This window comes from Mchenga conophoros, linkage group LG14 (assembly GCF_057382185.1).
Source record: "Mchenga conophoros isolate Kocher_MC1m ecotype Shallow Benthic linkage group LG14, M_conophoros_male_GT1.1, whole genome shotgun sequence".
In the NCBI taxonomy this organism is placed as follows: Eukaryota; Metazoa; Chordata; class Actinopteri; order Cichliformes; family Cichlidae; genus Mchenga; species Mchenga conophoros.
This window is the reverse complement of record NC_140539.1, coordinates 21,605,309-21,621,270: the sequence shown is the minus strand read 5'-3', so window position 1 is coordinate 21,621,270 and position 15,962 is coordinate 21,605,309. Positions and strand designations below refer to the sequence as shown.

Here is a 15,962-nt window from a genome sequence, read left to right as displayed (position 1 = left end):
AATTCATCAGTAACGCATTCTTGAAGCTTGATTCCAGATTTCAAGAGTGAGATTGTGCATTTGTGTGCACACGAGGCATCGTTTGTGTCTGTCTGTCCGCCTTTGCAGCTAGAACTTTATCCACCCATTAATCCATCCGCCATATCATCTACTGAATATCCTGTCATGTCTTCTCCTCTCAGGTGCGCAGTTATTTTAATCCTTCTACACCTCCACCCAGATCATTTATCTTCATGTGTCAGCCTGCCCATTTACATACGTTTGCAGGTGAATACATATGTTCTTGTCCGCTGCCTTTCCCACACAGGTGGGCCTTCACATTAATCATCATCTCCTCCTACACCGCCAACCTGGCCGCCTTCCTAACAGTGCAGAGGATGGAGGTACCGATAGAGTCAGTAGATGATCTGGCAGATCAGACGGCGATAGAATATGGCACCATGCACGGTGGATCCACGATGACCTTCTTCCAGGTTAGAAGTTACACACATTGCTGTATATGCCACATTGTTTATCCTCCTAAATCTTCACTCACATACATACACACTGTATGTAGGCACAGGCTCACTTCAGAGCACATGGAAGTCAATGGGTCATCTGTGATCAGCTATCAGCTGTCCTTTTCGTCACCCTCCTGTCCTTTATGTCTTCCTCCTCTAACCACAGGTTTTATCTGTTTCCTGTCTCTTTTTTGCCACAACCATTCAATATCCTTCTCCTCGGGGAGATGGGGCACTGTCCAGGTCCCACGCTATCCTCTTTCATCTTTTGAGATTTGACCTCAGCGAGAAAAAGAGAAAGACACTGAGCAGGAGAAAAAGAGGGTGTTAGAGGGGAGAGAGACAGTGAAGGATGATATTGGGCGAAGGGAAGAGAGATATTAGCCTTGTATTCCTTGGCGCTTTCAAGTCCACTGGACCTTAAATAACTCAGGAAAGACAGGCTGAGAGAAAGTAAAAGACAGGTGGAGGTGTTAAGTGAAGTTTCTGTTCGGAAGTTTCTCAAATGGGAAAGAGGTGCGCTAATAGGAAAAAAAAAAGGGGGGGGGGGGCGCTCTGATGTAACACTCCATCAGTCCAAAAAAAAGCAAACCAAACCAAACCAGAAGAGGAGATGCTTTGTTAACTGTCTCTCACTCTCTGTGCCTGTTTCTTCTGATCTTATCTGCTCTTTCACGCCTGTGCAGAACTCCCGCTACCAGACGTACCAGCGCATGTGGAACTTCATGCAATCAAAGCAGCCCAGCGTGTTTGTGAAGAGCACAGAGGAGGGGATTGCCCGTGTCCTCAACTCTAACTACGCCTACTTGCTGGAGAGCACGATGAATGAGTACTACCGCCAGAGGAACTGCAACCTGACTCAGATTGGAGGACTGTTGGACACTAAGGGCTATGGTATCGGCATGCCGCTGGGTGAGTGGAGGACAAAGTGTTGAAAATTGGAGGACACTTGAAAGTGACGGATAAGCAAAAGAAGGTGAAACTTGGTCAAGTAGTTGAAACATCTGATACAAGCCGCAGAGAGACAGAAGCCAGTTTGCCGGAGTAATGCGGGGGCAAGGCAGTTAGTGTAAAACGAAGTCAACGGAGGAGAGAGCTGATGGTTTCGCTTAAATGTGCTGTATAATTCATTCCCCTTCTTAGTGAAGCTAAGAAGGGGAATGAAGAGCAGAGGCATTAGTTGGAGGATACACCATAAACGTCACATTGGAGAGTTGAATAAAAAAGTAAAGCCTCAGCAAAGCCAAACCACTAGCTGCTATCATGGGGCAAAATGATGCAAAAAGGGAGAAACTAAGAGAGCTTTAATGCTAGATTTTAATAGAGCAGCTGTTGCCATGCTGTGATGGGAAAAGTGAGGACAAGAGCGAGGGAATTTGAGATATTGTTCCTGTGAAATGTGAAACAGTTTCTGCGCGACGCTCGCTGCTCCAAGAGTATAAACAGGGTTTACTTACACTTTGATCTCAGATTGAGTCAAACACACCTTAAAGTAAACAGATTAATTTCCATTCCTTTGATGTTTAAAGGATAGATAAGCCGTCTTTTTAGTGGATGATGGCGACGTGACCGTAAAACATTGGAAGATCATTGTAAGCTCCTTAATCTCAGGTTTGAAATCTTCGTTTTGTTGGTTCGGGCGAAGCGTGGTGAAGTGACGCGCTCTCACATTTGCCATGGCATACCAGAGGAGAAGGAAGAAGAAGAAGTCAAGGAAATGTCACTCTTCGTTTGTACCGTGTCCCTCATTTACTTTTCTCTTCCCTTCAGGGTCAGTGTACCGTGACGAGTTCGACCTAGCCATCCTCAAACTGCAAGAGGACAATCGTTTGGAGATCCTGAAGAGGAAGTGGTGGGATGGCGGCAAGTGTCCAAAAGAGGAGGACCACCGTGCTAAAGGTTTGTCTCTGCAGTTAAATCCACATCTTGGTTGATGATGCCAGAAAACACTTATCCCGCCCAATCCCGGCATCTCTCCAGGTCTAGGGATGGAGAACATCGGTGGCATCTTTGTGGTGCTGGTGTGTGGCCTGCTGGTGGCAATCTTCATGGCAGTGCTGGAGTTTGTCTGGATGTTAAGGCACGCACCAGGAAATGAGGTGAGAGAGGGCTATCTAACCTGCATCTGCTTTGTCTCCCTCTCCCCTCCCTGGCACCTTCCCCCTCGCGGAGCTGCTAGGCTTTTCCACAGTGCGCAGCTTTGACAGGAAGTTATGAGCACAAACCAAAGTAATACCTCGTGTGTTTTTTGTATTCATAGCAGAGAAGCATCCATTCATACCATATATATATTACACAGAATAATCAAACTGTACAGTAAAAAAAAAGATCTTGTTTTAGTTATATTTACAGGGTGCTGCAAATCTTTATCTCAGCCTTAATCTAGTGACCTTATTTAAAACACACTCGCTGTTGTGTCCACGATTGTCAAAAACTACATGTCCTTCTCACCATCAAAAGTTGAAATATGGACAGTAGAGGATTAGTCGTGGCAGTCAACTAGAAGTTTGCGCTAAGAATGGACTTCAAGCAAGGGCGTCAGATTTGTTTTGGAAGCAAAAAGAAAAAGACTGCTTTTTGGAAATGTCAGGACCAAGAGTCGCTACAGCTCGGTCACACAATGTTGGTTATTCAAAGTAACAGGGGACAAAACAATGATAAATGACACCTGAAACACTTAAAAGTGCCACGCTATGATTTGAAAGTTGCTGATACAGAAGCAAAATCACCAGCCAATAATGCAAATATTTCAAACTGCATCAGCACATTAGCTGTCCTCTGAGGCTGAAGACAGACCTGCATTATTACAACCTCTTAAACAGCAACTTTAAAAATATTTTTTTCTAATTATTTTTAGGAAGGAAGGAATTTAGATGCATTTTTTTACTGGCGAAAGTTGAAAGTGCTTTTGAAAATTATGCTGAAAGTGTGTGGTATTGTAATCCAGTATGAAAATATGATTTCAATGTAGCTTCATCTGGAGAGAGAACTAGCAAGCAACCTGAGTGTCCTCAGCATCCAGATGTTCTGCTGTTTGGAGGATTTTATTTATTTATTTTTTATTCACAATAGACAGATGAGTTTAGTGCTAGTGGAAGGGGCTCTCCTGTGATATTCATGAGGGAGGACTGCTGTCAACCACAAAAGATGACTTGAAGAATCAGAGAAAAATGTGCATGCAGTGATATCATTACCTCCGATGTGATTTCTTTAACAGATACTTGAATACTATTTGGCGCTGTGATTTTAACTCAATAAACATTCAGAAAGTCAAAAACCCACTCATGTGATTTCTTCTTTTGGAGCAGTACAGATTGATGTCTCACTCTAAATTGTGAACCCTGTGTGTGTTTGTGTGTGCGGGTCTATACATGTATCGTTCATATTTGTGCATCTGGATTTACGCCTGTGTGCATCTGTACAGTGTTCGTGTGCAGCTTATGTGGATTGGTGATGAGTTTCTTTTCCGTCTTGTGCTTGAGCTGCGGTGTCACGTCTGTGATTGCGATTATTTGAGTTTATATCCTTGTGTTACACCCAGCGGATCACTTGATCACCAGTGCCGGCGATGAAATGCGTGTGCTACACTTGTGGATGTGAAAAGTAAATTTAACAAGCCCGTGTGTATTATATGTGTCGCTGATTTCACTGCTGGCCGCTCAGTCTACATCACCCTATTCTCTGTCACCCATGCAATTTCCCTATTATGAACATAACCCTGAAATGTATCTGTTGTGTGTCTTTGATGTCACTCCGTCTGTCCTGATCGAGCCCATAGTCAGTGAGTTTTCTGGCCTCTCTCTCTTTCTCTCCCTCTCTTATTCCCCTCTGCCCTATCTTTGTTTTCTTCCCGTGTGTGTGCTTGCAGCAGTCAGTGTGCGAGGAGATGCTGCGGGAGCTCCAGGGGATCGTTCTGTGTCGCGACAGCCTGCAGGCGAGGCGCCGCCGGGCGGCGTCGATGCTGCGGCCACGGCCCTTACCTCTGGAGGAACGTCGGGCGCGAGCTGCCGCTGTCAGCCTCAGCAACGGAAAACTGTGCGGGGGCACGGGACTGCCTGAACCCCTTTCCCACAGACTGGCGCAGGAGGCTGCCCTGGTCGCGAGGGGGTGCAGCCACATCCGCATTTGTCCCGAGTGCAGACGCTTCCAAGGACTGAGGATGCGCCCCACAGGGGGCCCAGGGGCCCTCCCATCTCCCACTCACAGTGAGGAGAGCATAGAATGGGACAAGACCACAAATAGCAGTGAACCTGAATAACGCCCCACAATTCCAGCAGGACTGCCTTTCCCAGCAGCCACCTCTCTTCTTTCCAGGGATCAAAGATCATGTGGCATTTTAATTCTGCCATCCAGAGTTTATCCTTAAAGGACAGGACAATGCTGTGGACTTTCTTTTACCCCTGAGGCGACCGCCAGCAGTGAGTTTTTGGAATCTCTCCTTGGGCGAACTTTTTCCTTGGTCATAGGAAAAACTGATGAGTCTGTCTCGTTGTGTTCTGTCCCTGGTGGCCCTCTGTACCGTGTAAAACAGGACAGACAAAAACAGCTACGGGGCATTTGTACTATGCAGTATTTCCAGTCATTTATCATTGTGCTGTTTCTTTTCTTTCCTTTTTAAATTATTTCTGTCCTCTGTTGGATTATCAGTACTGAATATTGTTATTCTATTGTTAAAAAAAAAAAACTTTAAACAAGGTCCTTTTTTTATCTGACAATTTACTCCAGGAACGTATATTGCCTCTGAAGAGCTGCAGAGATGGACAGATTAAGGCAAGGTCAACCTTCACGTTCTTTTGTTTTGAAAGTGCCAAAAACCACAAGCATCATCTTGTGGCTGAAGAAAGCACCACAGCCTTGAGAAGACGGCAAACTCATGTGAACATAGAAAACAAAAGGACAGACATGCGGACGCAAAGACTCCTTTTATAGTAGTGATATTCTATTAAAAAATGTTTTAATTGTTGGGATCTCTGAAAGACAGTGATGCATGTCCAGAGGTGTTGGCCAGTGCTCACTGAATGAGTCATCCTGAAGTGGTTCTAGGGTAGTCAAGTCAACTTAAAGAAGGATTTTCTCTTTTGAATACCTGCTTAAAAACATGATGTCTACGCACACAAATGTACATGCACAGAGACATCCTCTTATATCATCCCTCTTCTGTGCACTGACATTACTTTCTCCTCCATCTGTCCTCCGTGTCTGACCCATTTATTGTCCTTGCACCAGTCCCCTTTATGCTCTCTTGCTTACAAATATATCCATTGTAAGTTATAAGACATCTTTTTTTTAATTTTTTTTTCCAGCTTACATATTCAGTATGTGTATCAAACCCAGCATATATTAGAACCAACCAAAAACAAAGTCCTCGGTAGAGTGAAGGGATTTTTATATCAGCAGTTGGCTTGGCTTGTTTTAAATGTCAGCGCAGTTAAACTTTTATTGAAAGTGATATTTTACACACTGCTCGTAGGAGACAGCCTGGGTGCACTCTGACATTTTGATACTATAATTTTTTGCAAAAAACCCCAAACCAAACTTAGAATACATTAACCAGGCTAAAACGTGGCGGATATTTAATGCAAAGTGATGCAGGAGGAGCTGAAACACACTTATTTTTCCTTTCCCCACTACCAAAGTATTTGATAGTTACCTTGATTTGCTTTGCGTCAGCCATAACTTGAAGAAGTGAGAATCCACCACCAGCAGCACGAGTCTTAAAATCGCCTCACTTTCTGCTCGCATTACAGAGACATATGGCTTATTTTCCTGCTGTACCGGCTGGTTTGAAGGTGTTTCTGTACGATAGCCCGACCGTTTCACAGCGAGAATCAACGGTCATCCAGCTGTCTGCTCCGCTTCTTGCTTATCTTTGATGTGCCCATCATTTTAAATCTGCCCATCAGATTCTGTCAATCACCATCCCTCAAAACCAGGCTGCCAACACGACACAGCTTGAAGGTACCGCTGCAGCGTCTCTTGTTCTTTTATTAGCCACGAAAGCTTTCTGCCTCCATCCTTTTTCATCTGCAGGTTTTCATGCTTGGAAATTCATGCATATTATCATTTATCATCCTGTAGTAGAACACAACATATTTTGATCACTCTGTCGTTTAAATGAACATTTCATATTCATGGCAACAAACTCTGCACATCTTCAAATACAGTACATCTAATCCTCCAGTAAGGAGCTGCTGTGTTATCGACCCACAGAATTGTGTGTATTTACAGTATAATCATCGATATAATCATGGAGGTGCCCGGTAATGTGTCTTTTATTATTGCAGCAGTAAACTCATTTGGTGTTCATTATGTTCATAGGACAGAGAGATGCGCACTTAGGTGTGTGCAGTGATTTAATGGAAACATTTAAACGCACACAGACACACACCATGCAGAGTCATTCCCAGGATCCTCACAAACAGTTAATGTACACTTTCTGTAGCTCCATATATAATAACAGGTTTAAATCAAATTGCCAAGCAGATGGCAAAGAAAGAAGAGCCACAATTCATTGTTTTTTTTTAATGAAAGGTATTTCTATCCATTTGCTGAATGTCCCTAAGAAACTCATGAGAGTTTGAAGGCTCTCGCTGCTCTCAGTGCTAACTTCTTAAACACTCAAAACATTTACAGGGGGTGCTAAATCAAGCGTAGTTGGAATGAGATTGCCAATTACCTTGAAGGCACGAAGAGCAGTAGAGTAAGAATTAAAACAAATCCCACAGAAACACTGGGCGACCTTCTCTGGGAGACCACTGAGAGACGGCTCGGTTTGGCTGCTATGTTTTATATGCTTTATTTTTCTTATGTTGACATTTTTATTCCATTATAAATACATTTCTTAAAACAACCTCAATTCTCTGGGATTGCTGGCTTTGTCTCCTTTGTTTTTTTTCTGCTGTGATGTATTTGACCTTCTGGGCTGTTTAGATATGTCACGCTAAATAGCTTCTGAGTGCGCTTTCTTTTCTTTTTTTTTGTTTTTTGGGGGTTTGTTTTAGGTGAGGAGGGGGGCATTATACAACCGGGAGAAATATGCAGAGCACGCAGCTGCTTTGTTGTGACATATACGCATGCAGAGAAGCATCAGGGACGTATGGGTTTCTGGATGAGTACACAGAACAACTATCGAGTGAACCAGAAGGATCTGATGCACCCACATCTCGTTTCTCCCCCATAACTGAATTAACGTCTGCTCACTTGTGAATCCTTTGAACAGCTGAGAATTTGTGTGGGTAGGCAGTCTAACAGAGGCTAATGAGTTTAACAGCTCGCTCATGTGCTGTATAAGCGTCCACTCACTCGTAGCCCATCTATCACTGTGATTTTTCAGTGGATATTTCCGTCTCCTCGGGACAGTGATTGAACGCCACACAACACCCTTGGTCTGATTTATACTTGAATTCAGACTGCATCTCCCTCTCCTCTCCTCTCCTCCTCGAGTGCCTGCCTCACAATCTTCCCATTGCAGCGTTAGAGATGACAAGTTTTCTTTTCAGTTTGTCACCACCCACAGCACGCGCACACATGCATTAAAAGCGTGACACACTAAACACTCACCGCCACCTGTATGTCACAGCTGTGTCAACTTTATTTTATCGTGCTCGTGCTTTTCCTTTTTACCCCTGGTGCTCCAGGTTCATGAATTAAGCGCATCTCTACCCACCCTCTGCCTAGCTGCTGTTGGATTTATGGAGCACATGATGAGCATTGAGTGCCTGCAGAGGTGGGTGAACAATCTACTTCACTCCTCGAGCTCACCCAGCTGTAGCACATAGCAATACCAGTTTCCTTGTAGTTGATTGCTGTCGTGCAAGGATTAAGGAATTACAGTGTACCGTGTAGTCACCCTAACAGCTAACATCCACATACACTTGGAAGAATAGCTTGTTCCATGTTTGTTTTTTGCTTCTTTTTGGGGGGGGAACCTGTCTATAACATTTAGGGATATTGAGATTATTTAAAATATATATATATTGTCTATACTGTTGCATTTAGTATGACTTTACTGCCTTTTTAAAATGGTAATTATTGAATCTATTCATTTTATTCCTGCTAATATTGCATCCCTCTGTCAAACAATTGCTTTTTCCTAACAGACACCAGATTTTCCAGGGGTGGCAGTATTCATAACAGTATTCAAGACAAGGCACTGCTACACATTTTTTAGTAAGCGCTTTCCTGCTGATTTTATTATTTGCAATTAAGTGATTGCAATTATTTGCAGAAGGCTTCTTGTTGTTGCATGCTCAAAGAAAAGGTATTCAGAGTGCAGAAATTCTCTATAAGGTGAGACGCTGTCAGGGCTGTTATACAGCCTTTTGTTCGCTGACAGTTGTTGAACATATTGACCAAAACATCTTGACATTGTTTGTCTTTCAGAGAAATAAAATGGAGCTTCATTTCCTTTGTGTTTGTTCCCTCACTTTTCACTCCTGCCTTGATCGATGCCTCACAGAAGAGGAGGCAGTGATCACCTATTTGTGTGCGAGTGGGTGGGTGGGTTAGAGAGAGCGTGCGTTTTGTGGGTTTTTTTTTTTTGTTGTCCTATGTGATTTCTCTCATGCTCTTGGCAACACAGGAAATCACAGCCTTGACATTTTGCTGTATTGTTACCCGCATACTTGACAAAGGTGGTACACAGCCAAGTCAAATTCCAGTGGAAGCGTAGCCGACAGCGCTCTTTGTCACATACCCACCAGAAAAATGAAAGTAGAATCCTGTTCTTACAGAAATCCGTCACGTGGGTACTTAATAACAAAAACCAGGCTGGATTTAGATTTTTTCTAATAGCGAGTTACAAAAGTCATTTGTTTTGGCCAGATCGCTGGTCTTTGCTGACCCTGGATGAAGGTTTCAATGACAAAGATAAATATCAGTCCATTTCTGTAATGGCTCCATCATTTGCACAGCATCGTTTGTCTTTGGGCGAATGCTCCGATGCCAGAGTTCAAATTAGAATTTGTTCATTAATCGTGTTCACGGAGGACAAAAATGGTACGTTTGTTCTGCCTGCTAGAGAATGTGTAGAGAAAGGTAAACCCACAGGGAAAAGATACACCTATTAATGGGCTAATGAGACAGACAGACAGATAGATGGATAGATGGATAGATAGATAGATAGATAGATAGATAGATGGATAGATAGATGGATAGATGGATAGATGGATGAAGTACATTGGTCTAAATATTGGCCATGTATTGGCCATACAAAGCTCTAAATTGGATGTTGGCTGCCTTTTGTTCCTCTGTCAGTATGATCCCACACTGCTTCTGGGGAGGCCAATCCATCACTGATAGTGTTCCATTTTGTGTGTTTCTGTCCAGGTATGCTTTTACTGCATTGGCAGTGCGTTTAGGATCATTCTCATGCCGAAAAGTGAAGCTACTTCTAATCAGATGCTTTCCAGATGGTCAAAATGTGAAAGTACTTCTCTCCCTTCATACATGACAAGATTCCCAACACCACTGGCTGAAATTCAGCCCCAATCCATGACTCCTGCGTGTTTCACAGATGGCTGTAGACATTCACTGTTCTACCAACAGTTTCAAATTTGGACTCATCTCTCTATAAAGACCTGTTGCCTCTGATTTTCATTCCATACCTCAGACTCATCTCCCTCTTTCCCTTCTTTAAAAATGACTACTTGACAGCCACCCTTCCACTGAGACCATTTCTGATGAGGCTTTAGCAAACAACAGATGGATCTACTGAAGGGCCACCATTTCTCCAGTTTTTAAGGACACACTACACATGCAGACATATGCAGTGTTTTCAGCTAATAGCTCTTTAGGGATGAACTTATTGGCTAATAAAATACTATTTTATCCCTGTCAAACTTTAGTATCTTTAGCATCTTTTCAGCAATTTGAAGAAATGGGAACAAATTTTGTGATTAAATGATTCATGGCTCAGTCTTAAGTGGCTTTACAAACAAAACAACAGTCTGCTGAAAATGGACTGGATTAAAAATTAGTGAAAAAGCAGCTAAAGTCCAAAGAAAAACTCTAAGGACCTTCAGAAAGCCTGGAGAAATATTGCTCAAGACCACTTTTAATAAAAATCTGACTCCTAGGAAGGAAAATGCCAAAAATATGGGGGTAGCTCAAGACTTTTGCACAGTATTCTATGTAATACAAATATTTTTTTCTTTTTGATGCTTAAACTGTATTTGACTTATCCGTGCTTGCTAATACATCTTCCATCACTGACTGCTGCAGGGCTCATAACATTTCCACTATGGGAAGATAAGGCACAATGTGCCAATCGTTATTTTTCTGCACCTCCACTAACAGGTGCACTATGCCGTTCTCATTTTAACTACTGCAGTCGACCCCATTAAGCCCTAAACAAACTGAAACGGGCAACAGCTCCTGGTGGTTTGAGGAGGAAATATTGGTTTTCTGATAAAGGCCTCTTGAGTTCCTGCGTTAATTGGCCGTCAGAGCACAGAATTATCTTAATCCCTGAGTAAATGATTCATTACCCCACAGATGAGAGACTAAAAAAATGCACTGGGCCACGAAAAAAGATGCACAAGTGACAGCCTTGAAAATAAAATGTGTTTATCTCGCTCCCTGCAGGGAAAGTCGGGTTTTATTGATGCGGGGCAGCTGAATCATATTTCCTGCATGATTAATTTTTTTCCCCCCGTGCCTTTCTCTTGTTATTGCTTAGTATTAATCTGCTTGATACTGAGCATTAGTTGTGGTTTTCTTTACATCGTGCATTTGTTTCACGTCTCCCTCGTTGTCTTTTACCATATTTGGCCTCTCAAAGGCTGCCACAGAGAACTCTATCTACACTGCCATCTCTGCTAGCATGCATACTTGTTGTGAAATCACAATAGTTACAGTTTTTTCACCAACAGCTTTATTCATTTTCACCACTTTATTGTAACCCCCAAATGTTTTATGCAGCTTTTTTGGATTTTGCGCTCTTCTATATAAACAACAAAATACTTACTGTACTACTAATATTCATATAAAATACAGTATACACACTGTAATGCTCTAATAGCAACTGAGTGTCAGTGGCCACCATCTTTCTGACCACAAGCAGTCATTTGCTACATCTAGTGGGCGCTACATGCCACTACATGGTGATCTATTTCCTATTCTAAAATATACATTAACATCCATACAGTTACAGGTGAGCCATACACAGCACTCTAGCAGATCAAACAGAGTCAGTGCTGTAGCTACAGCATTAAACAAACACATCTCACTGCTGTTCTTACTGTATATGTCAGACTCCTGTATTTTAAAGATCCAGGGCATTTAGGCCAAATTCAGAGAGCAGCTCCTTGTACTTTTGATGAAGAGTTCCGCTTTCGTCTTCCCAACCCTGTCGAGTCGCAGACAGCTGGGAACTCAGGCTGTCGAGAGTCTCCTGCAGAAAACATGGGCAGCATTAAAATGCAAGCTAAGATTTTCCCTTCAAGTCACCGACTTGTCCAACCTGATTTCCCTCCCTTCTTAACCACCTTTATCACTGATGAGTTGTAAGGGTGCACTGAAGGAGGTTTAATTAGATTCTGTGTCATACTTGGGAAGAGAGGAATAATGTTAATTACATATTAAAATCCTATCTCTGCGATCAGAGGCTGAGCCCTCGAACAGGGCTCTAAGCTTGACCACTTACCTTTGAAGATCTGAGCGCTGAAAATTTGCATGCACTGTCTGTAGCCAGCCAGTTGGACTCGGGCGCTAGCGAAAAGGTCAACAATGACCCCATCCCTCATCCATTACATCTTAATGGAAAAAACTCCCAGGAAGTGGAGTTTTTTTTTTCTTCATATTTGTCTCACTTAAATGTTTTGGGTCATAACACAAACTCTAATATTAGATGGAGATAACCCAAACAAAAAGCTGAGTTCAGTTTCACCTACCACACCCAGTTTAAATTGCTGACATAGCTGTTGAATCAAGTAACAAGAACCTGTCTGACAAAATGTAGCAGGCTAAAAGGCAACACATCATGCCACGATTGACAGAAAACAACTGAGAAACAAAGTGATTGACATCTATCAGTCTAGAAAGGGTTACAAATCCATTATAAGGCTTTAGGACTTTATGGAAAAAAAAACTTTATCGAGAAAACTTGGAACAGGGTTGTACCTTCCCAGGAGTGGCAGGCCTACCAAAAAAAGCACTTTGATGACTCATCCAGGAGGTCACAGAAGAACCCAGAACAACATCGAAAAAACCGCAGGCCTCACTTGCCTCAGTTATGGTCAGAATTCGTGATTCAACAATAAAAACAGATTGGGCAAAAATGGCATCCATGGGTGAGTTCAAGAAGAAAAACCACTGCTGAAAAAGGAGGCGCTCATATCACATTTGCCAAGCAACAACTTGATGAACCCCAAGGGCTTTTTGAACATTTTCTGTGGATTGACGAGACAAAAGCTGAACTTTTTGGAGGTTCCGTATTACATCTGGCATAAAACTAACACAGCATTTCATAAAACGAACATCATATCAACAATCAAACTTGGTTTTGTGGTGTGATGGTTTTGGGCAGCTTTGCAGCTTCAGGACCGCATACTACTCATACTTATAAACCCTCCAATATAGATGAATGAAAATAATTCTGCGAAGAAGAGTGTCTCAAATGGCATGTAAATGTCACAAATATGCAAAAAAATAAGAAATCAGGAAGAGGGCGAATACTTTTCTACAGTACTATTTGTGGCTTCTTTTTTACAGCAGTTTCTCGGTCATGTTGATTGCATAATTTCTGGTGTTATGTGCATTGATAGTTCCGTAAAGCTGCAAAGTTTGTAATGGCGTAGTAAGTTTTCTGAACTAAGCACCATATTTCAGGCCTGCTTATAGAAGAAAATTACTCACTTTGCATCAGAAGTTAGTGAGGACATTCTCTGCCTGTGCAGCTACACTTGGAAAAAAAAAACTACTCTAATGGTCATAAAAGGACATCTTTATTGATACGTACTAAGGTGTCAAAACTTGAGGATACAGGGGAAGTCGGCAAATGTCATTTTATGGGGGAAGAATTAAACCACATCTATACTGTACACTCCATCTAGTTTTTTAGTATTTCTGACCTACGATTATTAGACATAAACTGCAACAGTTTTCATCAGCATCATCATAATATCATATGAATCATTTTTAAGTCACTTAACTCATATAAAACATCCATGACAGCTCTATTAGCGTTTGCTTAGTTTGTCATTTTAGACTGAATTATCAGCTCAAAGCAATCATACATTCAGGAGCTTGACTTTCAAGAAACTGGTGTCATCACACTGCTCTTTCAAGAGTCACACATAAGCTGCAGGTCTGACCAACAAGAAGAAGTGCTAGTACCTTCCCATGACTTTGGCGGAACTAACTCTGAGATCAAGTTCTCTGAGGGTTGGCCTAACTGCACATACAAGACAAAGCTGCCCCACATTGTGCAAAAGGTTACCTCAAATGGGTATTTTCGTATACGTGTAGGCTTTCAAATGCGTATTGTTGCCACAGTGTGTGCTTGAACTGCCTTGTGTTGAAACTCACATGAAGGATCTTCTCATAGTCTGACTCCATGTTGTCCAGCTTTTGTCGAAGGTCTGCTATGATGGCATCCTTCTCCTGCTCCACTTGCTTACGCTCACTTTTCTCTTTACTCAGTTCCTCCTGGGATAGGGCTATACAAATACAGAGAGTAAACTCTTATGTGGATCCATTTGTTTGATTGTACTTTAAATATAGATAGACCATACCAAGGTCTTCCTTCAGTTGGCTGACTTCCTGTTCCAGTTTCTTCACCTTGTTGGTCAGTTCGGTCTGCATGGTTTTGTACTGGCGACTGAGGTCTAGAATGACATTTGCGTCAGCTATTTCAGACTTCATTGCTGATTCACTTTGAAAAGCTAATACAGCAATCAGCTTAAGCGCCCGGCTAATTAGATTTTTTGTTCCTCAAAAATTACCCTAACCTCGGCAAACACACCCCTTGTCCTCACTCCCAAAGGGATCCGCACTTTGATCAGGTTATTAAAAGACAGACTAATTTTGGATTCGTGCCCCATCTGTACCCACCCCAGTAGATGTCCCTGTGGTCTTGTCTCTCGCGCTGCAGCTTCTGTTCCATGTCTCTTACACGTCTCCTCAGGTCAGCTCTGTCTGACTGGACCCTTCTTAAAGCCTCACACTGTAAGGCTGCAGGAAGTCACACAAACACATGCAGGCATTGAACGTACAAACCAGAGGGAGCTTTCTTTGTTTTTTGTTTTCATAAGCAAAAGTGGAAATTACTTTCTTATCAAAACTTGTATTGATGCAAACTAAATTATCCATTAAACATGCCCAAATATGCAGTCAAGTTTTAACATGTGGGCTTTCATTTCCACTTGTATTGCTTTTAGACGTTTTAAAACATGTTTTGTTTTTTTTAGTATTTTCTATCCTTTTATGGGCCAAAAGACTGATCTCTTAATAACTCACTTAAAATCTATATACAACCCAATAACATGGGAGATCAGCGATTTAAAAGGGAACAGACATGACAAGGAATGGATCTGCTAAGTCATTTTCAGTTTGACCCTTTATGTAATAATCATACAATCTGTTTTTATTATTTATAAAGGAATAAAACCTCAAGGCTCACCTATGTGATCCTGCAGAATGGCTATATCCAGAATACTGTGCCTATGCTTTTCTTCCACGTCATTTTGACCTGTAACAACACAGAAATATGTGTAAGAAATAGAAGATCTGCAGTCACGAAAGAAAAAAAAGCATCTCGATTACATTTTTCTGGACTTTTCTCTGCGGTCTTCTTTGTCTTCTTCTTCGGGGACATGCTTGCTTAAGGCTGCCTGTTCAACCCACGGACACGCACAGGCTCACAGAGGGCCTACGCTTACTGTATGGTGGTGAGACTCTGTTGCTGTGCACTGGTTGCTGAGTGAGCAGCCATAAAACAAAGTGTCCGGTTTAATTGATAGTTGAGTGACTTTTACAACAGCCAGTCACACATGACTGGGGAACGCGCACAGCGCCAGCTGCCTTCAGTATATGTGAAAGCGTCTTTTGTTGCTAGGGGTTACCGAGGCCCGAGCCGGGAGAACTCAGAGATGCACTCAGCATCTCACTGAGATTTTATGAATGCTCTACAGGCAGACGCGCGTGCTCGGTTACATTCATTTATCGAGAACGCGCTTTAAAAAGAAGGCGGGGAGTTTAGGGTTTGGGCAGCGGGGAGAGAGACGAGAGGGTGGGGGTTAACGGAAGAGGACGTACAGGAAAGGAAAGGGCCGCACATACACGTCAGAGGGGGGAAACAGAAAATGCTGGGCAATGTTTAAATCCCATAATTATTTATTCACCCTAGTTCCCGTCTATGACCGTGAGGCTTTCGCAGCTTTAAGTTCAACTTCCTCTCCTCGGTCGTCGCTGAGCGCTTTGTGTCGTCAGGCTCGCAGCTCGCAAACGAGTGCTGACAGTGTC

General features: G+C 42.5%; 2 protein-coding genes across 3 annotated transcripts in view; one reads left to right on the top strand and one right to left on the bottom strand.

The window, feature by feature from the left end:
• The window catches only part of grik4 (glutamate receptor, ionotropic, kainate 4), a 378,192-nt gene extending 368,889 nt beyond the window's left edge, over positions 1-9,303 (top strand). The window contains exons 17-21 of one of the 2 annotated variants that reach the window (XM_085243381.1): positions 308-473; positions 1,187-1,412; positions 2,271-2,399; positions 2,481-2,599; positions 4,372-9,303. In XM_085243381.1, coding sequence (XP_085099507.1) covers positions 308-473; positions 1,187-1,412; positions 2,271-2,399; positions 2,481-2,599; positions 4,372-4,758 — 1,027 coding nt within the window. In that variant the 3' untranslated portion in view covers positions 4,759-9,303. Of the gene's footprint in view, positions 1-307; positions 474-1,186; positions 1,413-2,270; positions 2,400-2,480; positions 2,600-4,368 lie in introns of both variants that reach the window. The other variant, XM_085243380.1, reaches the window with a different exon arrangement.
• Positions 9,304-11,350: 2,047 nt separating this feature from the next.
• Positions 11,351-15,795, bottom strand: drc12 (dynein regulatory complex subunit 12 homolog). The gene is made up of 6 exons (XM_085243379.1): positions 15,264-15,795; positions 15,121-15,189; positions 14,553-14,672; positions 14,234-14,326; positions 14,028-14,158; positions 11,351-11,892 (listed from the first exon to the last, which is right to left on the bottom strand). The coding sequence occupies exons 1-6, from the start codon at positions 15,313-15,315 to the stop codon at positions 11,764-11,766; spliced, it is 594 nt and encodes a 197-aa protein (XP_085099505.1). The 5' UTR covers positions 15,316-15,795; the 3' UTR covers positions 11,351-11,763.
• Positions 15,796-15,962: the final 167 nt, after the last annotated feature.

Coding starts and splice junctions, on each gene's coding strand:
- drc12 (XM_085243379.1), bottom strand. CDS start 15,315: ATGTCCCCGAAGAAGAAGACAAAGAAGACCGCAGAGAAAAGTCCAGAA. Junction 15,190..15,263: donor AGAGAAAAGTCCAGAAAAAT/GTAATCGAGATG, acceptor GTGTTGTTACAG/GTCAAAATGACGTGGAAGAA. Junction 14,327..14,552: donor CCACAGGGACATCTACTGGG/GTGGGTACAGAT, acceptor ATGTCATTCTAG/ACCTCAGTCGCCAGTACAAA.